The sequence below is a fragment of the Haliotis cracherodii genome, unplaced genomic scaffold, assembly GCF_022045235.1.
Source record: "Haliotis cracherodii isolate W230 unplaced genomic scaffold, xgHalCrac1.p SCAF_19, whole genome shotgun sequence".
NCBI lineage: Eukaryota > Metazoa > Mollusca > Gastropoda > Lepetellida > Haliotidae > Haliotis > Haliotis cracherodii.
The window spans coordinates 1,373,648-1,398,876 of record NW_027266274.1 but is presented as its reverse complement, the minus strand read 5'-3'; the positions used below and the strand labels follow the sequence as shown (position 1 = coordinate 1,398,876).

Here is a 25,229-nt window from a genome sequence, read left to right as displayed (position 1 = left end):
ATTATAGGAACCATAAGCAGAGCACTGGGGTACAGATGGTATATTTTTTTTTTTTGGATATTTTTTGATAATTATTATAATTATTGAATGAAATTTTGAATATAATTAAAAATATATATTGTAAACATTAGTCCAGATAAACAATGAACTATTTTTTTATTACCAGATATGATAATAATAGGATTAAATTGCATACTTCAATTCGGATTTGTTGACTGGTATTTCCGGAGTTAGTTGATTGCGGTGATCAGCTGATAATGTTTTCTGAGATGAGGGAAAACCATCGTGTCATTGGAAAACTTGAGTTCATTAAAAATGTTAGTAAATTTTGGGAGCCATGCACTAGCGCGCGCTATAACCGAGATAGCGCTATATTGAAGGGTGCAATAACGAGGGTACACTGTATATTGTTACGAAAGAAAACGATAAAATCAATTTTGCAAAAGTCACAAACTATCAAAAGGCATGAGTTCACCAAAAGACCTATCTATGAGCCAAGTTTGGTATTGCCATGAAAACAATAATTTTTAAACTTTTTAAAATTCCTAAATAGAAAAAGGCACATGTACCAAGTTTGGATGAAAAATGTTGAATGTTTTTTTTGTTCTGCTCAGGAAACAACCTCTACCACCACCTTTGAGACTGAGTACAAATTGTTTCAATGGAAATAGAGAAAAATGAATAAGCCCCATAATCCGCAAATAGCAAAAGGCACCACTTCAGGATCTGTTTGATATATACTGAACCAAATTAAAAACTTCACAATTCTAAAATTTTAACATTTTGACCAGTTACCATTGTGGCCCCTTATTGTGTATTTAAACAGTAATGGCCACGTTTTGTCTTCAGATAACACCCGTTTTTGTGCCGGTGAATCGATCAAAATCATGTCCACAGCACTATAGTGGCAAAAGTGGTTTTTCACGTGCAACTGGTCACATGGCCATAATACCGCACGTGTTTTCAGCCATACTTGTTAGCAGTCATTAACCAAAAGAGAAACACACAAGAAAACAAAAGTCTTGACGGCCATTTGTCATGCCACGCCTTTCAAATGTGCAATGTGAACGTGCCATCGGCATGTTGCAGACAGGAACGTCCGTAGCTGAAGTTGCAAGGACGATGGGTTGTAGTCTACGGACTGGTCATGATTTACAGACGCGTCTACAGCAAACGAGTACCACCGCTGATCGCCCTCAGCCAGGTCGACAACGTGTGACGTCACATGGAGAGGATCGTCAGATTGTCTTACGTCACCTCCGTAACCGATTTTTGACATCAACCAGAAATGACATCAAACGCAAACTGTTCAAAACTGTCTGAGAACTGCTCACCTTCAAGCAAGACGGCCATACTGCGACCGATTCTGACTCAATTACACAGATGTCAACGTCAATTGTGGGCACAGCGACACTTACGACCAGTGTTGTGTACAGGAAGTTGACAGATTTTGAGGCGGAAGTGTCATGATGTGGGGTGCTTTCTGTGGCAATGCACATTCCAGACTTCTTGTCATCCGTGGCAACCTCAACGTTGCTGCTTACCAGGACCAGGTACTGGCACCAGAACTTCTGCCTTTTATGGCAGCACATGGACCCGGTTTGATCTTCCAACACGACAATGCCAGACCCCACACAGCAATTTTGATAAGGAATTTCCTTCAGAATGCAGGAGTCAACATCATGAACTGGCCGTCAAGGTCTCTCGACCTCAATCCCATCGAACACGTCTGGGATGCTCTCGGCAGAAGTCTGCGCACTCTCCAGAACCAACCACAGAATTTGCAAGATCTTGGCACCATTTTGCAGCAACAATGGCGTCGTCTCCACAATCATGTGTTCACAAGCATCACAAGGTCCATGCTGAGGCGTTGTGTGGCAGTTGTCAACGCACATGGTGGCCATACACGCTACTGAACTTGTGTGCAATCAGATTCTCGTGCCTGGGACTTATGATTTAAACTGTTGATGTTATTACCGAATACCGTAGGTGCTTGGAACAAATTATGGTTACCACCGTTAATTAAAATCCTTCTTTGGACATTAATGATTAAAAATTACTTTCTCTGATACATTTGTCAATTGTATGTCATATATGGGATTACTTTTAAAAATGAGAAGTTTTTAATTTGACTCAGTATATCTGCCACTTGTTGAAAAATACTGAATGGTTTTTGAGTTACTCTCCGGAAACGAAATGATTACAGACAGACAGACAGACAGAGACTTGATGTCAACTTTATCACCCCGCAGTATATGCAGGGGGTATAACAATGAGAAATCAATCAACGTATTATCGGCTTATCCTTTGAACAAAGTATGTTGTTTTTACATATTTGCCCAGATATGGGTGTATTCCGTCTGCTTTAGAAAACCTACATATATAAACATTTACTTTTGACAAATCCACTGTGCAAGATAACAGTGATTAATCAAGCTGTATCTCAACTGACCATTCTTCTCTTCCTACAGTGTCATGTGCATATGACATAACATGTAATACATTCACCAGATCAGACCTGGTTTTATAATAATGCAGACAGCAAGGGCTGGAGCAGCAGGAATATTGCTGGACATAAAGGGAAAGTTGACTACCCGAAACTTGAAAGTCATCCCTCTTGTCATACAGTCTTGTGGAGAGTGTTTTGTCACACTGAATCTTTCTGCATAGATCTAAATATGAAACAGATGAAGCAGTCTCACTGATCTCCTTTATTTCTAGTTCAGGTGGGTAAATCAGTGGAAGGGAATTGGCTATTTGATGGTTATTGAAGTGTACAGAAGTGTACTGTCACTGAGATTAGGAACTTCTGCAGGTCTTTGCTGGTATTCTCTAAACAGTCTTCCTTTTCTTTTCTTCTTCTGCATCCAGCAGTGGATTGCAGGACGATGATCATAGACCAAGGTAGGAGGAGAAGCATGCTTATCTTTAGAAGTATGTCCAGCTTCTCTGAACGTAACGAAGATCTGAACTTGTTCTTCAGACAATTCTGTGTGCTGAAGCTGCATTCACATTCCACACTTGTCAACTGCATATACAGACAAGTCAGGGGGGTACTCAAAGTACGTGATCTAGACTACCAGTTGTCGGACTTTCTTTTTTTTTTAAACCTCAGTGGCTGAGTGGGTTAGATCTCTGACTTTGTGTGCTGGCGATTAGGTGCCTCACCCTGGCAGGTGTGGGTTCGAATCCCGCACGGGACTCAACCCAAAAAGTACTAGAATCTGTACTTTACTAAAGAAAGTGTTATCCCAAATATAACATTAGTTGCATATACAGAGTGCAATAGATGCACAGTTGGCAAAGTTGGGCATTGAGTCCTTGTGATCAGTCTGCAGCTTGGAGTATGAACCATTAATCATACCCCTCAGTCTGGGTCACTCTTCAAGAAGTTATTTAGAGATCAGTAAGGGTTCAACCTTCTCTAATAACCTTCTCTCCGTAACCTTGCTTTGTCTCTGGCTCTTCAGGAAACAACTGTAGCTTTCTTAGTGTCAGTGTTTTCACACTTGATGCACTGATGAAATAGTACAGGATGTCAAATTGGTCTCCAAACTTCAACATGTATTCATTCATGTGTTGTTTGTACACAGAATGGCGAGTACTTAGCCTGTTTTGTCTGAACCTGTACGTTTTCCCATCATTGCTGTAGCACAATCTGAGGACAGTGGTGTGCATTTGCCCAAGTCAATGACATATATTTTTAAACTCTTTTGCAACACAGTTCGCAATTACTTGTGCACATCCATTATCATAATAGGTTGATAACACAAAATGTAGTGACATGCTCTCCTGTTTTTACATATCTCACACACATACTTAGACTTTTGTTAACATCACATCAGTGCTTTCGTCAAGCATTATTGAAAATACTTGATATGAAGCAATGTCATTCACAACAGCCTTTTTCAACTCCTGGAAAATGCACTTTTGTAAGTTTTTTCTGTATGTGACTCTAGCTTACATTCTTGTCATTCAGTTTCAATACATTCATTTCTTGCAATGCCAACATGCAATTTACAAGTTCTGATGGACTCTCAGATGTAGCAGCATAATAAACTGTGTTGAATAGAATTGTGTCCTCACACAAACAGCTACTAATATTGTCTACATTATCAGCTGCAGCATTTAACATCTCAAATACAATATTCACTTCAACTTTGGAAGTATCTGTGATCAATGCTGTAATTATGTGTCATAATACTGGAAATCTGTATACTTGGTGTGCCTTCCAAAGTCTAGACGCTGGTAAGAATAAGACTAGTGTTCATTTCCTGACAACTCAATCATGTTTCATTGTCTTTACAACTGAATATCAGCCAAGGATAGTTGTTTCCATTCATATATTGTCGTTTTTGACACATGATTACTGTCATGCTTTTTCCATGCTTTAGACTCAGATAATTTCACTCAAAATATCACCCACAACGCACTCTGACAAATAACACTTTTCAATCAATTCATCCAGAATACCCCCTACTAACTAATCGTTGGGATGAGAACTCTTTCCAATGCTGAGATAGCTTGAAATTGCAGACTGATGTACACCATAACTAAACTTATTGTTGTAGTAAGTGTACATCTCACACTTGAGGGTAGGTATCTTTCAACGAAACATTTGTTTCAAGGGCCGTACCTATGTGCTCCAAATGTAAAAACATCAAGCAAGTAACTCTGGAAAATATAATTTACAGCACCAATTTTCGAACACACTCTTGACAAGTATCTCACAGAAATGCATGCAAACTTTCATTCATGTAACATCAGCAGTTTCTCAGAAAAGTTGTCCCCATTGTAGACACTATACAGGAAGTTGAAAAGCATGGAGCAAGGGTCACAACTCTCAAAAATATGAATTTAAGACACCAATTTTCAACTCATTTCGGAAAACTTGGATGGAAAGACAGAAGAGAGATGAACTCTGTTCGTGGCAGGGGATGCTTAATATCTGAAATCATCAAAAGGCACCAATTCACCACTAAATTAATCTGTATAGCAAGTTTCAACAAGAAAATAGAGGTGAGTGTTGCCTGACATCATTCAATACAATACAATACAATACATATCTCAATATGGACTGACGATGCCACTGGAACCATGATACTTCACAACAAATAGTAAGAAATGTTTTGTTTGTTTGTTGTTCAACGCCGCACTCATCAATATTCCAGCTATATGACGGCGGTCCGTAAATAATGGAGTCTGGAACAGACAATCCAGTGATTGACATCACTAGCATCGATCCACGCTATTGGGACAGAATGACATGCATCAACCAAGCCAGCGATGCTGACCACCCGATCCTGTTAGCCGCCTCTTACAACAAGCATAGTCGCCTTTTACAGCAAGCATGGGTTGCTGAAGACCTATTCTAGCACTGATCTTCACGGGATAGTAAGAAATGAAGAATGATTGAATGAATAAATCTAGGTTCACGCCACATCAGCAATATTAAAGCTATTCGCTGCTAAGAAATGAAGAAATCACTAAAATACAACTCCAAAACTAAACATGAAATGCAGCGGGCGCATCCATTATTGCAACCACATCCCCTGTTCTGCCATTGTTACAGATGGCGCTGTGCAACTTCTGCCATTGGTTCCTCTTCTATTCATAGCTTATCGTGATCTCAAACTGACGATTCAAATACCGTCTGTAACTAAGTATCAATGACATGTAGGTATCAGTGAATTATTACAGATATACAAAAAATAATCAACTTGTAATGAAAATTGAAAACCATCAAAAGTCACCAGTTCGCCACTCAACTGATCTGTATAGAAAGTTTCAACAAGAAATATTCAGGGGTTCTGCTCTAGAAACGGAAAACAACCAGCGGACAGACGCTCATGCTGATCGCCATGTCCCCCCGTTTTTCAAACAGAGGGGATAAAAACATAAGAATGGATTTCCTTACAGCCATAATTAATCCCACAAACTTTTTTTTTTCTATACCTTGATATTGGTTCTTAGAATATGACTGTTTTAGAAATTTGACAAAATGCAACATGTATTTGAGTCCAAGTCCAAGGAAACACAAAAAGTACTTTTCTCAGAAATACCAAAACATGAAAAGGCACCAGTTCAGCATGTGTTTGATGCAAAATTTCGCAATCAAATATTAAACTGTTTCACAGCTAAAATGAAAATGAGATTAGAACTTCTTGAAGACATTCAGGTGCCATCGTTAGTTCTGTTTCTTTGGTTTCTGAGGCGAGGATGATCACAAACGGTGACACCAATGCCAGATAAACAGCCCATGACTAGGGTCACTTGACTTTCAGTCATGTGAGCTAAAAAAGTATGTACCATTTTGGATTATTTGAGCGGTATGAGAATTGTTATCCAGGATGTCATATCTCCACTGCAATGCTAATTTCAAAGCTACCTACATTGTAGTCTTTCCTTCCTTCATGAGATTCTTCATGCCTCTTCAGTTTGTATGCTGTAGTGAAAGCCCAATCACATCCAGACCGAGAACACTGAAAGGCAAAATTGTAAATTTTACCATTAACTGTATATTTTTAATACTTACCCTATTACACACTATGAACACATGCCTTTCTTCTTTCGATCCTAAGTGGAAACGTTACCAAACAAAGGTTTCCAGCTTCTTAAAAAACAATTCACCCAAACAAACTCAGCATACGGTTACTATGGACACTTCACAGCGATCTTTCATGTCGGTTGACCCACATACGCTGAATGCATTGTTTTCCCAGCTAACTCATTCTCTTTCAGAACTTACTAGGCTAGAGGAATTGAGATGTAGAGATGGATGAATGGGCATATAGCATGTGAGACAGGATAAGTATAAAAAAATCTACAATTTATTGTAAAATTTATATTCTTTTAAACTAATCCTATCTCACACTATGCATTTATCCCAAGGTTGGAAGGTCGGGCACAACTCCCTAGTCTATATAGAAAACAACCATAGGTTATACAAGAGGAAGCTGGAGCTAATCAGTGATACAAAACCATAAAAAGTAATACTGTCTAGTGTCATAAGACAAAGCTCGTGGATAGCGATGTCAGGTACAATATGCGTAACATGTTCATACGTGAGTGAGCGCAATTGTAAAGCTAAACAAAACAATGTACAACTTAAAAAAGGGGTTAAAAATGGCTTTTTTGGAAAAATTATTCAGCCCCTCCTTTTCGAATCCCCAAAATTGGAAAATGCTTCAAACCAAATATGGTTGATATCTCTTAGTTCCAGGATGTAGGTGCCATTCTGTGGGAAGATGGTTTTTTGGGTCGGGTCGGGCGGCTATGACATTAGAGGTGAGGTGAAATGGGTTTAACGTCGCGTCCAAGATTATTGTACTTTTATAGCGACGTGCATGCACGTGTGTGTGTGTGGCTGCTTGTACTAGTCCAGACTGATGCCGACTTATAGTGCTAGCCCACTAAGATACCATGCCGCAGTTTAACATGAATACCCCACTCAGACACAGTATACTGACTCCGAGCCGACCAGTTCTTGTTTTAGCCCCTTAATGCCGAGCGCCAGACAGGGTAACAACAAGAACCATCTTTTATCGTCTTTTGGTATGGCGCAGCCGGGGATCAAATCCCGGACCTTCCACTCTCCGAGCGGACGCTCTACCACTAGACCACGGAGGCGGTCCTAAGACATTGGAGATGCCAGTGATGTGTCTCACCCAAACCTGAGGGTTAAATGAGTCGATCAGTGGAAAAATCTTGAGCGCCAGCGACTGTAGTGACATCAACTTGGTGGAGCCCATTTTGTTATGTACCAAACAATGGATACGAGGGTTGTCCGACTGGATCATCAGACTGGAGGAGCAAAGGAGTGTCACCAAATTTGACACTGCCAAAATCACTGCTTTGAAGTCTAGGTTGTTGATGTGTTGATGGGTTTCTATGAGAGAACACTGCCCTACCACTTTTAGTTCTTGACAATGCACTCCCAGACCAATGGTTGATGTTGTGGCAAAGAGATGTAGCGTTGGGATAAACGTCCACATGGAGACTCCTTCGCAGATGTTCGACGGAACCAGCCACCCTTAGAGATGTGGTTGCAAGTGGTTCAGCAGGGAGTTTAGAACCAGACGACAATCGTTGTTCTGGAGACAGGGCTTGAGAAATTGAATTGGTCGAAGGTGGAGTTGTCCTGGGGTGGGCCTGTGCTGACATCAGGAGACTTGTCTGAGTGCCAATGGCACAAGGCGTATCTTCATCCAACGTTCCTGGGGCACGAACATCTTGCCTAGACAGAGCCAGGATAAACTTAAGACACTGAGTTGGAGTCATGTCAGTTTTTTGTGTGTTGATAATACATCAGAGTTGTTGAAGAAGATGAAGTGTGAAGTAGCATCGTTGGAGAAGAGTGCCTGTATGATTTCAAGACGATGCCTCGATTTTGACGATGGCCTTTGTGAGGTGGATAAATAGCCAGGGGGATGAAGAATTCTTAATGGGAGCACCTTCTATTGATAGTGATGGCCAAGGAAAAACTGGAGGAAATGGCAGTGCCCCCGATTGTTGGGGGTGTGTAAATATGCGTTGTGTGCAGGGATTATCCTGGAAATTTTTTACTTATGAGAGAAAATCTTCCCTGGTCCAAAAGCAATGAGATTTTTTGGCGTGTGATGAGATTTTGCTAATTTTCAGCGATATTTCGTCTTCACATAGAGAATATTGTATTTGATTTTCAGTATTTGTGACTTGAACTAAGTTGCAAATAAATTTTACTAGATTATATAGATATATCCTCTGATATTTTTTAAATTAATTATTCCCCTACAAACATTTAAAATTATTAGCATTAGTGTCAACAAAAAATGCATTAGTATTTATATTTCTGTCCACTGTCTACTTTAGGAGAAATTACATTAACATTTCTGTATTTCTTGTTCATTGTTAGAAGGAATTCTTTGAGTGAGACAATTATAGATCGTTTAGGAGGCATGTTTACCATTATCAGCTGTTCATTTCATTGGCATGCATGGGACAACAATCGGCAGTTATCAAATTTCTAGGGCTCCGACAATGTTTTTTTGATATTGTAATTTAATATATTCAAAGTGATGGCGTGAAATAATGACTGTAGTACATGGTGTTACAGTTTTTGACATAAAATATGTCATTTACATTCCAGGGCTTTCGTCAGTTTCACTGTCTTATTTCTGTCTGTAGTGTGTACCATATCAAAGACTGGGTCTCTGACCATTTCGAATAATATCTTATCAATATCGACTTTTCAATTAATTAGAAGTGACAGTTCATTATACAATGATAAATACTCCAGGTTTGACCTTTTCTCTTGATTTCTGCACAGATGTACATACATGTACGTTTTCTATTTCTGCTTGGATTTAAGTGACAAAATATACACTTAATGACTTGGTATTGTAGATCACCGAAGCAGAAAAACAAACACTTGTTTTGCCAATCCGTTATACAAAAAGGTTGTGCACTCCTCCATGGTCAGCTGATGCAAAGTTCCACACAGTGATATAGGAATCGATTATGCACAATAAGAGATAGCATGCAGTGTTGCGAGTATGCAAATAGATGTTTCGATTTTGAACTTTTGATGATAGAATAAATTATTGTGTAAGTTTCTTATTGACATTTATAGGTATGGTAGATAATTTTATTCAAGTAATACGACATTTTAGATGTTTGTAGGTGAAAATGAGTGTGTCAATGCAGATAAAACTATTGAAAGTTGTACACAATTTTCTATTGCGCTGAATGAATGTTGAAGCTATATCTAAGACAACTATGTGAGAATATCGCAGAATCCCAGCCTAAGTCAAACCCTGCCTGTTGATCTAGAATGATCATGAAGTTGCCGTAGTAATGCGATTGACGTCATTGGGACCGGGAAGATTAGGGAGTTTGAGCCTGATATCATCGGAACTGAGCCCAGAAACTCTTTACTATCAACATATTTACTTCATCTGTGAAAATTGGCAGCTGCTTGTCTGGACATAGGCATTGAAGAGGTTTGTATGTTGTTTGAGGTGTTGCAATGAAGGGTAGATAACACTATTTGTGGAAGGCTCAGTACAAAAAGGTTGTCCAAGATGGCCAAATTCTTTGCGAATCGACCCAATCTTGCTGGAACCACCAGTACAGCTGGAGGTTGAAGGTTCCAGTTATTCTGAAGAGGCAACACGTCCATTGGAGGCTGTGCCTCTCAATCTGGAAGATTCGTTGCTACTTTTATGTCCAGAAATAGATACAGTATGTCAGCTTGGCTTGGCGACCACATCCGTGAAAAGTGGATCCATTGCTCAAACACTTCCACAAAAGAGAAGGTCTAAGAGTGGTAATTGATCCCCTGTGGTGGGCAAGAAGGTTCAGGACGGCTGTTGTCTTGAATAAGTGTAACTGCACCTTGACTGCAGGCTTCTTCAGGAGTAGATGCATGAACCAAGATTGATGAAAGACCTTCCATGGCCGAGAGGATAGTCGAACTAGTGTTCGACAAGCCAAAGTGTCTAGGTGAACTAGATCTCTATCATCCACAGAGGAGCAAGAGAATGTTTAGGTGCCAATGTCGCAATATTCCTGTCCAACTCGGGAGCCGTAGTTGCTAGGCCATGAGTACCAGTCAAGAAAAAGCGAGGAAACTGTAATCATTTTCTCCGAAGAAAATATCCACAAGCTTTCTCTAAGTAGTTGGCCAATCCGCTAACACCGGCCTGGAAGGAGCATAATAAGGTGTGGTGGCTGAAGGAGAAAACAAATGATGATAAAGTGTCTTCGGACGAAGTACTTTCGGGAAGTCAGAACTCCTGGACGAAGCAGGAGAACCATGAAGGTCAAGTCCTCTGGGAATGTATTCATGCGGATTTGTGTAGGCACTATACGAAGCAGGGTTCAAAAAAAGATCTCGTCCCTAATGATGATACTCAGGAGCGAGACCGATCACGTAGGCAATCTCTGGTGGGCTTTTAAACAATAAGAGAGGTCACAGTCGATTGCAAACAAAAACAGGTTTGTGCAACTTAACAATTCATCTGGCAAATCCACGCATTAAGCATATGTGCTGTAACGCCCGTGACAATCAAATAGACATCGTGAGGGTCTGATGGTGAAAATACCCATCTGCAAGCATTGCAATTGAGACACGGGATGGCCAGGGAAAATGAACAAAAAGGCACTCAAAACATCAAATTAATCCCCTTGGTGCATAAATATGTCACCACAACTTGGCAGTTAGAATGAGAATGAGCTGGGGAAACCATGTCTTAAGTGTGTGGGGGGTCAACCGGCAAGAAAAGCATGTATGACCCAGATTGTTTGGGAGATGACCTGGTGATGCTGGGTGTGTTCGGGTGTTTTTAAGAAGCAGCAAATGTTTGTTATGCACATTTCCGCACAGGATCGAAAGAAGAAAGAGAAGTACATACTGTGAGATGGCATTAGTTTAAAAATTTAACATTTAGTAACAAAGCCCTTGTTTCATGCAAACTACAAAAAAGCTTTAACTAAAAATGTTTTATTTCTTATCCTGATACAACCAACCTCTTGCAAATTCTCTTTGATCCCATAACACAGAACCCAAAACATGCCTCTCTGCCAGGGGGCACTGTCCACCAGGTCATAGATCAGCAATACCTCCCTTTGAACCCTCATTCTTCATCTCCTCCCAGAAAAAGCGAATTTGCAATAGGATGTATCTGCATAAGTATATAGATATAATAAATGTTCTAATTTATTTAATTTTTACCAGCTGGCTTTTGAAACTGCCAGTCCAGGTGGACTGTCAATTCTATAAATTACCAACCCCCAGCCCCAATTTTTTTCAGTCCTAATTTTGAACAAATAAAAACAAGAGTCATCAGAAGGTGACAAATCCCCCCCAAAAATTAAAAAAACCCAAATCATCTGACTGTTACTCTTAGTCCATAGACTTGATAAGAGAATTTCTATCTAATCTGTCTGTCCGTATACAAGAGTGGTTGTGGAGCTATCAAAACTTTGTATTTCTATGTCAGGAACACACCACTATGAACAGAGTCAAAGTCAAACTTGTTGCCATGGAAACAGAAAAAATATAAATTCTTAACATGCCTAAGTATCAAAAGGCACCATTTGACAACATGGTCTCTGTGTATGCAAAGTGTCACGGAAGAATACCTATTATTAGTTTTAGACAAATCGTCTTGACAAACACACCTCTGTGAACAGAGTCAAAATCAAACTTCTTGCTTGGAAACAAGACATTTTTTTTTTTTAACATTCCTAAATAGCAAAAGGCACTTCAGTCTTTGGTTAATACATGTACTAAGTTTGGATGAAAAATGTTAAATAGTTTTTAGTTTTTCTCCGGAAACAACACCAACCTCCATTTCAGGTAAGCCTAACTTGTTTCCATGGAAAAAGAAAAATCAAATTTTGGAAAATAGCTTAACATGCTTAAGAGCAAGATGACCAAATCAACCATTGATTGATACATGTAACAGGTTTGGATGAAAAGTCTTTCCCAGTTTTCAAGTTGTGATCAGAGAATGACACCTACCCCTCCCTTCTGAGACAAACTCCAAAATGTTTCCATGGAAATCAAGAAAAAGAAAAATGGCCAAAATCAGCAAATAGAAAAAGGCACCACTGAGGATCTGATTGATATATCAGCCAAGTTTGGTTGAAAGATGAAAGTTTTTTGAGTTGTGCTTTGGAAACGAAATCCACCCCCTTATGAGAATAGGTCCAAATTGTTTCCATGAAAATCAAGAAAAAGAAAGGCACTACTTCAGAATCTGTTTGATATATCTGCCAACTATTTTGAAAAATATTGCGCGGTTTTCAAGTTGAGCTCAGGAAACAAGATGATTATGGACGGACAAGCGTCAACTACCGGTATATCGCATGGATATTACCTGGTTTTAAATCTTTCAATATCATGTTCAATGCAGTTAACTTCATGGCTCCCAAAATGAATGATGTCATCTCAGAAGTAACTAAGTTCAACACATCATTCCCGGAAAGTTCAATCAGTTTCTCTTCTTTTTTTTTGGAATATTTTAATTCCGTTTGAGTTGCTACAAATAGAGTTAATAAGTTAATTTAGTTACCGGTCCTCAGGGACTTTATTAATTAAAAACTTGAAGTAAGATATACACTAGACACTTTTTGTTGTAAACTAGGAAAAGAGAAACAGCTTCTAACAATGTTAATAAGAAAATTATATGCACTTCAGTCTTAAATGTCTTGACATCCCCTTCAAATTATATTGAAAAATTGACTGATTTCCCTTACCAGACTTTCTTTGTGGCACGCTTGTATATAGCCAGTTTTCACCTATACTGCACCTAAAGCACTATTAGAGATTTCTGCATTTACAATCAACATTGTACTCCTAATGTATGTGACATTCTGGATACTCAGTATGGCTTTTTAAACACATAGGGCAGACAGGCACAACTGTGATATTGGATTGTTGTTACTTCTTTCGCATGTGTCACTTAGGAGATAAATATTTTGTTTTGTAAGATTTGCGTGATATTATGCTGAATGGATGTACGGAAATTTCATTTGAACACGACGCCGTTGTAACATGTACGTTAATTTAAATTGATATTTAGGAGGAACTAATTTACTGAGTGCATGACACAACAAGACTGTCGTTAGTAATACACCTCCTCGTGCTCACCTTCGAAAAGATGCATGATATGGGGTGCCGCGAAACCGATCAATGGTTTCGTGGTACATGTACTCCAATAATGATGGTCCATTTTACAAAAGGGGTGGTCACTTGTTCAAGCCCATTTCTCAGAAAATAAATAAACAACAAGAAATATCACTAATTCAATTCTTTATCACAGTTCCTCATCATACTTATAGTTTTTTGTTATGAGTATTTATAAAATACAAATAATCAAAATTAGAAAAGACGTACATACTGTTTGGCCCCTGTACAAGATAGTGTCAACTTGCCTGAAACTGAAGCAATATCACAGCAGGTGACACCAGAAATGGGCTTCACACATTGTAACCATGTCGGGAATCGAACCCGGGTCTTCGACGTGATGAGTGAACGCTTTAACAACTAGGCTACCCGACCGCCCCTGTTTGACTGAAGGCCAATGAGACAGATCTGAAAGAACAACTAATGTACTTTGAATCACATACCTTGAAAGGTCTCTCTCCAGTGTGACGCATCTGGTGTATCTTTAGTTTTGAAAGCTTCCGGAATACTTTGTCACAGCCAGATTCAGGGCATACCCATACTCGTCTTGACTGGCATGCATACTGTAATAGTAACATCAAATCTAGGTATCTCTTCTTGACTGGCATGCATACTGTAATAGTAACATCAAATCTAGGTATCTCGTCTTGACTGGCATGCATACTGTAAGAGAAACATCAAATCTAGGTATCTTGTCTTGACTGGCATGCATACTGTAATAGTAACATCAAATCTAGGTATCTCGTCTTGACTGGCATGCATACTGTAATAGTAACATCAAATCTAGGTATCTCTTCTTGACTGACATGCATACTGTAATAGTAACATCAAATCTAGGTATCTCTTCTCGATTGGCATGCATACTGTAATAGTAACATCAAATCTAGGTATCTCTTCTCGATTGGCATGCAAACTGTAAGAGAAACATCAAATCTAGGTATCTCGTCTTGACCGACATGCATACTGTAAGAGAAACATCAAATCTAGGTATCTCATCTTGACTGACATGCATACTGTAATAGGAACATCAAATCTAGGTATCTCTTCTAGATTGGCATGCATACTGTAAGAGAAACATCAAATGTAGGTTTCTCGTCTTGACTGACATGCATACTGTAAGAGAAACATCAAATCTAGGTATCTCTTCTCAATTGGCATGCATACTGTAATAGTAACATCAAATCTAGGTATCTCTTCTTGACTGACATGCATACTGTAAGAGAAACATCAAATCTAGGTATCTCTTCTCAATTGGCATGCATACTGTAATAGGAACATCAAATCTAGGTATCTCTTCTCGATTGGCATGCATACTGTAAGAGAAACATCAAATCTAGGTTTCTCGTCTTGACTGGCATGCATACTGTAAGAGAAACATCAAATCTAGGTATCTCGTCTTGACTGACATGCATACTGTAATAGTAACATCAAATCTAGGTATCTCTTCTTGACTGACATGCATACTGTAAGAGAAACATCAAATCTAGGTATCTCTTCTCAATTGGCATGCATACTGTAATAGGAACATCAAATCTAGGTATCTCTTCTCGATTGGCATGCATACTGTAAGAGAAACATCAAATCTAGGTATCTCGTCTTGACTGACATGCATACTGTAAGAGAAACATCAAATCTAGGTATCTCGTCTTGACTGACATGCATACTGTAATAGTAACATCAAATCTAGGTATCTCTTCTCGATTGGCATGCATACTGTAAGAGAAACATCAAATCTAGGTATCTCTTCTTGACTGACATGCATACTGTAAGAGAAACATCAAATCTAGGTATCTCGTCTTGACTGACATGCATACTGTAAGAGAAACATCAAATCTAGGTTTCTCGTCTTGACTGACATGCATACTGTCAGAGAAACATCAAATCTAGGTTTCTCGTCTTGACTGACATGCATACTGTAAGAGAAACATCAAATCTAGGTTTCTCGTCTTGACTGACATGCATACTGTAATAGGAACATCAAATCTAGGTTTCTCGTCTTGACTGACATGCATACTGTAAGAGAAACATCAAATCTAGGTATCTCGTCTTGACTGACATGCATACTGTAAGAGAAACATCAAATCTAGGTATCTCGTCTTGACTGACATGCATACTGTAATAGGAACATCAAATCTAGGTTTCTCGTCTTGACTGACATGCATACTGTAAGAGAAACATCAAATGTAGGTTTCTCGTCTTGACTGACATGCATACTGTAATAGGAACATCAAATCTAGGTATCTCGTCTTGACTGACATGCATACTGTAATAGGAACATCAAATTTAGGTATCTCTTCTTGACTGACATGCATACTGTAAGAGAAACATCAAATCTAGGTATCTCTTCTTGACTGACATGCATACTGTAAGAGAAACATCAAATCTAGGTTTCTCGTCTTGACTGGCATGCATACTGTAATAGGAACATCAAATCTAGGTACAGTGATCCCTCTCTATTGTGCTCTTCGATAAAGCGCTACCTCGGTTACTGAGCTCAGTAACGCATGGCTCCCAAAATTTATATACACTTTTTATACTGAGAGTTTTACCCAGACATGATTGTATTGTTGTTTGTTGTTCATTTGCACATAACGCTTCTCATTGCATAATCAACTGTTTATCAGTGAATGGAGTTCTAATAATCTGTTTGAAAACATCCGCGGCAAGTCCCGGAAATACGATTGTTCTGCTAGTTAACTTTTAACACTATACATCCTTTGATCTTAGAAGCACATGCATGCAATAAAAGTGAACCACAAATGAAGTTCATATTCTTAATTAGTGGGCAATCCAATTTGTGGCGACAATGTCAACTCACATGTAGTTGCTGTCACAACACGACAGACCGCCTCCGTGGTCTAGTGGTAGAGCGTCCGCCCGGAGAGCGGAAGGTCCGGGGTTCGATCCCGGGACGCGTCATACAAAAAGACGTTAAAAGATTGTACTTGTTGTTACCCTGTCTGGCGCTCGGCATTAAGGGGCTAAAACAAGGACTGGTCGTCTCGGAGTCAGTATACTGTGTCTGAGTGGGGTATTCATGTCAAACTGCGGCATGGTATCTCAGTGAGCTAGCACTATAAATCGGCATCAGTCCAGACTAGTATAAGCAGCCACACACACACAAACACGTGCATGCACGTCGCTATATAAGTGCAATAATCTTGGACGTGACGTTAAACCCAATTTGACCTCACCTCACCTCACCACAACACGACGGTCATTCCTTTTGATTCGAATCAAGTAACTGTATCAAACCAATTAATCTGGCTTGAATGTGTATCTATATTTGTATGAATGTGTATTGAATGCGCACATGTAATAAATTCTAGTGCTGGTCAAAACTCTCATTTTTCGTATTTTAAGCAACATGACCAATCAATGCCACTGAAACACTCTGTACTTGCGTAATGAATTGTGATTGGCTCTTCACTCATAGCGTCTGTTACTACCATTATCGATCGATATTTTCATGTAAGTAGAGTACGTTCAAATTGAATGTGACAGTTAAGGCTTGTAAACAATAACAAACGGCGAAAACATAATGGATATATTTTTTACACTATGAACCGTAAACAACTTGTATCATTGCAATGTGCGAGACAAGGTGAAGATCGTGAGATTCGCCGAGCGTGCTCCCCCGCCTCCGCCTTGGTTAAACAGCTCATCGTCTATAACGCCCCTCCAATTATTTGGACCCCATTTGTAGCCTTGTAGCGAGGGACCACTGTATTTCATCTTGACTGGCATGCATACTGTAATAGGAACATCAAATCTAGGTATCTCATCTTGACTGGCATGCATACTGTAATAGGCACATCAAATCGAGGTATCTCTTCTTGACTGGCATGCAATGGGTAGGATTTTCCTTTTTCGAAACATAAACTTTAAGACATGTAAAGTAAAGTCGCCACCAATCAGTGAATCACTGAGGGACCCACTCATGAGATACATGCCTGAATGAAATGTTTACTGGAAGTAGCTACCCAGTGTTGGGTTGCCTTTATTTGTATCCATGTTACACATGTTGTCATAATTACATCTAAATAGAAAACAAAACACTACTTGCTCATCTCACCTGTATCTTCTACTGATAATTATATTTTCATTTTGGTAACAAGTAAGACATCTTCAGAGGAAACTTAGTAACATGACATGTGGAGAGTGCGCCAGCAAAAATTCTGCTACCTTAAACAAGACTGTTTTAGGCGCATATAAGTGAAATAATAACATCAGTCACCAAACATTACACTAAATGAATACTAGCAGATGACTAATGCAAATATATGTCTTGTTCCTTGTCCACAACATTAGCTTACAATGGAGAATTAACTTGGACAAATGACATTTTTCTCAACACATTGCATTGTATCGACATACTGTAACATATAATATGATTACTTGTTTTTTAATTTTACACATTTTCTTGGCCAATATGCCAAGAATGTCACAGAAGCAATACCATTAACAGTGCATTTGCAAACAACTCAATGTAATGTAGTTGTAATAGAATAATTACCTCTGATGGCACAGCAGTCAAGGGTGATGTTACCATAAGACCATTGCTCCCTTCCTGTTGGGCTACTGGCACTATCAGATAACCTGATTACACAAAGCAAACTCATATTAGGCCTCATCAGCTAACTATTCAAGACCAAGCATACACATGACATAATACTTAATTTTGAACCAGGGCAGGGGAGCATAATGAAATTAGCCGACCATGCAGAAGCACAAATTATCTTGAATTCTAATAGGCATAATTTCACTTCCTATTTCTGTCATACATTCAGTGTCTTCTAAACAGCCTAAGAATTTTAAGTTATTTATGGGAAGTTGTTAAAGCTTCAAATACATTATCACAGGCGTAAGCAATGAAATTGAACATTCTTTCTTTCAGTTCCTCCTTCAGTCAAGGTTACACAAAACCACCTACGTGGTCTCGTGACAGAGCATCCGCTGGGAGAGTGGATAGTTTGGGGGGTTTGATCCTCAGCCATGTCATACCAAAAGACATTAAGAGATGGTACTTGTGGTTACCCAGCCTGGTGCTTGGCTTTCAGGGCCTAAAACAAGGACTGTTTGGCTAGGAGTCAGTGTATGTGTCAGAGTGGGGTATTCATGGTAGACGACGACATGGAATCTCGGTGGGCACTATAAAATCAGCATTAGTCCAGACCAGTACATGCAGCCACACACACACACCGCCATATACCGGTAAGTGCAATAATCTTTAACGCGACATTAAACCCCATTTCACCTCACCTCACCTCACGAGGTTACAGACATCAAATAATGAACAAACATTACCCAATAGTGTTCTATTTAAAGGGCAAGTAAAGTCAATGTAGAATTTAATACTTTAGGAGATACTAATCACAAATGGTTGACCAAATTTTACTTTAAAAATGGATATAATGTAAACAAGATAAAAAACGACAGGCCAAATGATCCACCAAACAGAAAATTCCTCCACTGAGGGGAATCCGTTTGGTGGGGGTTAAAACATGTTACTGGTGTTTGACTCGTTACATAATTTCTGTGATCAGGCTGGTGCCAAGTCTGGTGATTTATCAGGGGTCTTCCTACTTGTCCAGCACCTATTGTTATGGATACAAATTCACCCTAGCATGTGATGGGCAAGACAATGAAACAAGCATGAAATACTCACATACCCGGCCAGTATGACATGTCGGGTGTGTGCAATGCATTAGCTCCTGAGAACTATGTTCACTGGGCCTTTTTGTAAAGAAATATAGTACGTTTTTCAAGATCTGCTCCGGCAACGAGGACTACCGCCATTTTCATTCTAAATCAAAGTTGTTGCCATGGAAACTGGAAAAATAACTTTTTAAAAAAATCCCAAACTATCAAAAGGCACCAGTTAACCACTAGATCTATCTATGTGCTAATTTTGGTGAAGAAATATGGTACGGTTTTCAAGATCTGCTCCGGAAACGAGGACTACCGCCATTTTCAGTCTAAATCAAAGTCGTTGACATGGAAACTCGACAAATAACTTTTTTAAAAATCCCAAACTATCAAAAGGCACCAGGTTCACCAATGGATCTATCTATGTGCCAAGTTTGGGGAAGAAATATGGTACGGTTTTCAAGATCTGCTCCGGAAACGAAATGCGACGGATGGAAGGCCGGACAGAAAGACGGCCGGCACCCATTCCTATATCCCCCTTCTATTTCGTGGCAGGGGATAATAAGGGGCACATAAGACAAGTAATTGGTGAATGTCTCACAAAATATGACACAACTAATTGGTGAACTCTACACTGTACTGTACTGGGGAAAAACTTTAAAATGCATAACATATATCGCTGTCTATAAAGCGACCCCACCTATAAGGCAACCCCCCATGTACAAGGATTCAAAATTGATGCTAATTCACCCTGTCTATAAAGTAAATCGGAATAAGCACATCACCAGTGCATACACAATCACTACATTTGCAACAAAAACCTTTTTGTCTTCCAAAGAAGAAAATGACATTGTATCCCTTCAACAAATTTAGGGAAACAAACAGATCATGACAATTAAACTTGGTCAATACAAATTTAAAATTTGAGATAAAATATCACTAGACATGATGCTTTACCAATTAAATTGTATTTCCTGTTCTGCTAGGCATTGTTTTACATGCAGAGATAAAGATTGCAGTTATTGTCTTTTAAACTAAACTGGAAATAGCCATCAGCTGTTCACATGTTTTCTCGGAATCTACCAGTGATTCGGTCAAAAAGTACCCAGTAACGTAACTTTAAAGAATTTTGACACAATGATCGAAGAATTGTATCCGAAACTATTTCTTATCAGGAACAATTTATTCCCACAACAAATATGAATTTCAAAGAGTCAATGTATGGCATTTATGCCATATATCCATTCTCTATCCATTAAAGTTTGTTTCAAGGTGTCAATAATGGTAATGTGACCGTGGTTGCTGTGTGTTGTGCGATCAACCGATCACTTCAGACACAATTTCGCCAAAATGAATCTGAACAATATTGAATGAAATATTGAATAAAATTGATAAACTAGATTAGAAACATAAGTCCAGATATACAATGAACACTTTTTAAAACCAGACAATGTAGTTACATGATTAGTTTGGGTACTTCAGTACGGATTTTTGACATTGTATTTCCGGTGTTATGTGCTCACAGTAATGTCTTTGTGTTGGGGAAAAAAACATCAAAATTCTTCAACCCTGTGTGAAAGACGACCCTTGAAAGTCCCCTAATTCTAGGCACGGAAAACTTGCCTTATACACAGCAGTATACTGTACGCACCAACAAAAGAAACGCAAATACCATACATGTTACTGAATATACTCAACAACAAAAGTTCCTGTGATACCAATATTTTAGTGTATTTTTCAGACAAGTAAAATTTGGTTATCAATATTGTAGTACATGTATGGAATCAAGTCACAAAAACGCAACTGCTACAGAAAAGCATGCATTCCATGCAAAAGTTGACTTATATGCAAGCCCCATGCATTTCACTACCCAAGAATGGATATAAAAATATGTGCGTTAACGGGATTCCATATGCATTGTTCATTCAACATTACTAAATTCCACGCCTGTCCGAAAATGAGCGTCTGCGAGCCATTGGTATGCTTGAAGCAGGATCGAGTCAACATGGTGTGCAAGACAATTTAACGTCCACAGAAACACCATTTGGTGTTTATGGCAACGTTGGCAACAGACGAATGCAGTCAGAGACCATCCTCGAAGTGGCAGTCCAAGCATAACCAATAATCGACAAGATGAGGTGAGGTGAAATTGGGTTTAAAGTCGCATCCAAGATTATTGCACTTATATAGCGACGTTAATGGACAAGACAACTGGATTCAAACAAAACACCTACGAAATCGATTCCAGCCAGAAACAGCGACTGCAAGAAGCATCCCTGGCCTTCGACGAATATCTTCACAAACCGTATGTCGTCGCCTCAGATGTGCAGGGATTGTTGCCAGCAGACACACCAGACGTCCCATTTTGACAGGAAACCACCATCAAGCACGTCTACAGTGGTGCAGACAGCGTCTACGCTGGACGGCCATGCAGTGGGGACAAGTTCTATTCACTGACGAGTCTCGTTTTCACCTCAGCCACAGCGATGGATGGATTCGAGTGTACCGACGTCAAGGTGAACGTTACGTCAACCATGGTTTCATGGAAGAAGATTGATTCGGGGGCGGCAGCGTTATTGTATAGGGTGGTCCATTCCATGAGACGAAGATGTGTTGCTTGCATCACAACCAGAGGTGGACACACACGCTATTGATTTGTAAATTGACGTTTTAGCATGTTCATATTTTTTATGAAATCATGCTTTTTCTGAAGTCAGTATGGCAAGTTAAACCATCTGAAAACTTACAGGAGTCTTTTATCTGTTGCAAACCGAAATTTTTTCAGATTTGTTAAAAAACATAACTTTGCATTAAATCTTATTCAATGTCACAGGAACTTTTGTTGTTCAGTATATATAAAGAATTACTCACACTCAAGAGATATTAGATTGGTTCGATCCACCGGCTTACCTAGCAAACCACCCATCCATCTGCCATATTCGTTTTACATCCTTTTAGAGTTATCCTTACGCAGTAGGCACAAGTATGGAAACACAAGTTGCCTCCCTTGTACTACACTATTAATAATTTAGTAGGATTTAGGTCATGAAAAGAATTAGAGACAAGAAACAGTATTCTACTGCGGCAAATACAAAGGTCGATTTACAGATATTCCCAATTCTAAGAGGGATTGGCACTTGTTTTTTGCCGGATACAAGTTCACAATTATGAACACACAAACTTCCATTCATTGGAAATGTACCCAGAGAGGATGCCCAACCATCATTAACACCAAAGATAACTTTGTCAGGAAGCACAATTATATGTCTGAGCCAACGCCACTTATCATCCATATTCCTGAGGTAAGCGAGCAGGGTAAACACAGTGACACAAATAAATCATATTTATTTCACCTTGTGATAATTGTCGGTGATAAATGTACTTCCACCGAGGTAAGCAGGACAAACAAGGAAAGTGAATATTGGTAAACGCTTAAATGAATGGTAGGATGCACAAAATAAACCTGAGGATTTACAAATCTTAAGTGTTAATAAATATCAGTTACAATGAAAATGAAGGGCACAAACTTTTTCTTCAAAATGTTATATTATCTAGTATATTGTGAAGTATCATTCACATTGTTTTCAGGGGTACCCGGCTTATGGGTATTTTTATTGTTTGTTTAACGCTGCACTCAGCAATATTCCATCTGTATGACGGTGGTCTGTAAAATTAATTAAGTCTGGACCAGACAATCCAGTGAATGATATTATGAGCATCTATCTACACAAATGGGTTACGATTACATGCATCAACCATGTCTGATTCTGACCAACAGATCCCGTTAGGCACCTCTTACGACAAGCATATTCACCTCTTATAGCAACATGGGTTGCTGAAGACCTATTCTAACCCTGATCTTCAGACTCAGCATTCAGCAGATGCATATTGTTTTCTTTGAACCAAATGCTCAAAGACACTTTATTTAACACATTTTAAGCTATCAAAATTATTATTCTTTTTTTTTTGCACAATAACCTTCCAAAGGACAGGCTTGAAAATTTAAACTCACTCACATGGAGTCACTCATCAAGTTAAACAGAAATATATATATATTCCAAGCCCTTAAGTGTAAGCCACCTTAATGTGTTATTGCAATGTTGGGTAGGAATCACAGGTAGGTATGCTAGATTTTATTTAGTTTAAAAGAAATGAATTGTACCTGTGCTTTGTATTTGCAATGGCTGGACTTCAGGGTGATGGTCTACCGTTTCTGTAGATGTTCTTGCATCTGCACTTGGAGGAGCTGATGCTGCAGATGGCAATGGCAGCTCAGTTACTGATGTCTTATTTGACACTGTTGGGTGTGCCAAAGGTTGTAACGCATTTGTAGCCTGTGTCAGATCAGCTGTATTTATCAAATATAACTGTTGTCCTTGATTTGTGTTTACCAATATTTGGGTTGAATTTGCAGTTTTATCTGTTGAAATAGATATTGTAGCTAGAGTTAGATTAGTTGCTTCTGTCTGAGAGTCACTAACTGGTTCCCTTGACTGTGGTGACATGTCCGAACTGTCGTCGGATGAAGCTGGTGAAGAGCATGAGATTGATCTACCTAACACACGCTCTGTTGAATTGGTGGCTGTGTTAAGTAGTAAGGATTGCTCATCTATTTCACCATCATGCTCTGACTGCTCGTCATCAGTCCTGTCATCTGAAGATAGAGATGATGCTTCTTCTTTGGAAAGAGATCTTGGAATTTGTCCATGTTTATTTGAATACTGAACTGACGTAAAACTGTTATTTACAATTTTACAAGAATTATTGGTGACAGTATGTGATGAGTTATAATTCTGGGAGGAATATGTATCTTCAAATTCTAATCCTCTGTTTGGCAGAGATTCCAGTTCTTGGGGTGTCATAAGTGAAACCGCGTCACTTTTGTCACTAAAGGACTGTATGAGCTGCAGAGGAAATACTTCCGGGTTTCCATTCTTAGTATCACTATCACCATTTGGAAACTCACCGAAGTGAACAGTCACTCCTTGGTTAGAAAGGTCTTCACTGGCAACACCACTCGAGTTATCAAGTTTCACCAAAGATTCAACCACGATCGTACCAACAGTTTCCGTTACATTCTTCCCTTGACTTGTAGGCCTAGTCGTGTCGGAGCACAATCCTACCCCACCCCTTTCTTCCACACCAGGCATGTGCTCGGAGAACAATTCACCATCGCTGTCACACTGTTCGTTTTCTTTTGTTTCACAATCAAACTGAACAGCGTCTACATTTTTACATCTAGATTTCAACCAACCCACGTTATTTGCTGAAATCGCCCTGTCATAACCGAACGTATCCAGGCTTGACTCACAATCCGGTAAGAGCTGTAGATCTCCGTCTGCGCACTCAATATGTTCACTCTGTCCGCCATTTTGAATAGATCTGGCAGGTGCTTCGATGTGTATTTGACTAGAAGTATGACTGATGCCATTTTCAAATAATGAACCTGTCACCAAAAAGGCACGACTGGCAAGTGTTTCATGTGGGGCGCCATGGGCGCCGCCATCTTTTACCCTATCTCGTCCCCCTTTAACCGACATAATCAAGACCCCGTTGAAAAACCTATTTGGGGTTCGCCATTGTAGGCCAGAGTCGCACCGGTTGTATCACGTGATATATAACCTAAAAATAGCAACGGCCAACACGTTTGAGAGGTGGGATATATATACAACACAAAAACAAGTGGCTGCCTTTCGACAGAAAAGGAGTAAGTTAAAATTAAAGGAAACCAATACGCGGAGAAGCATCTGAGAGGGGGGGGGGGGGGGGGGGGGGGCAAAGTCTATCAATTATCACCACTTCGAGTGGTGTGTACTAAAGGAAGGTGGTTATTCAAGGATGTACCCTATTTTACAAGGGATAATGGAAATAAACCAACTAAATTCATATGGGGATGAACTAAGTAGAA

The 25,229-nt window shown here is 39.3% G+C and overlaps 1 protein-coding gene across 2 annotated transcripts in view; it reads right to left on the bottom strand.

The window, feature by feature from the left end:
• Nucleotides 1–24,898, bottom strand: part of LOC139466655 (zinc finger protein ZXDC-like) — a 64,142-nt gene extending 39,244 nt beyond the window's left edge. For both annotated transcript variants that reach the window (XM_071248243.1, XM_071248244.1), the window contains exons 1-4: nt 23,484–24,898; nt 18,189–18,271; nt 14,116–14,235; nt 6,393–6,482 (exon numbers count right to left, since the gene is read on the bottom strand). In XM_071248243.1, coding sequence (XP_071104344.1) covers nt 6,393–6,482; nt 14,116–14,235; nt 18,189–18,271; nt 23,484–24,861 — 1,671 coding nt within the window. In that variant the 5' untranslated portion in view covers nt 24,862–24,898. The remainder of the gene's footprint in view (nt 1–6,392; nt 6,483–14,115; nt 14,236–18,188; nt 18,272–23,483) is intronic.
• Nucleotides 24,899–25,229: the final 331 nt, after the last annotated feature.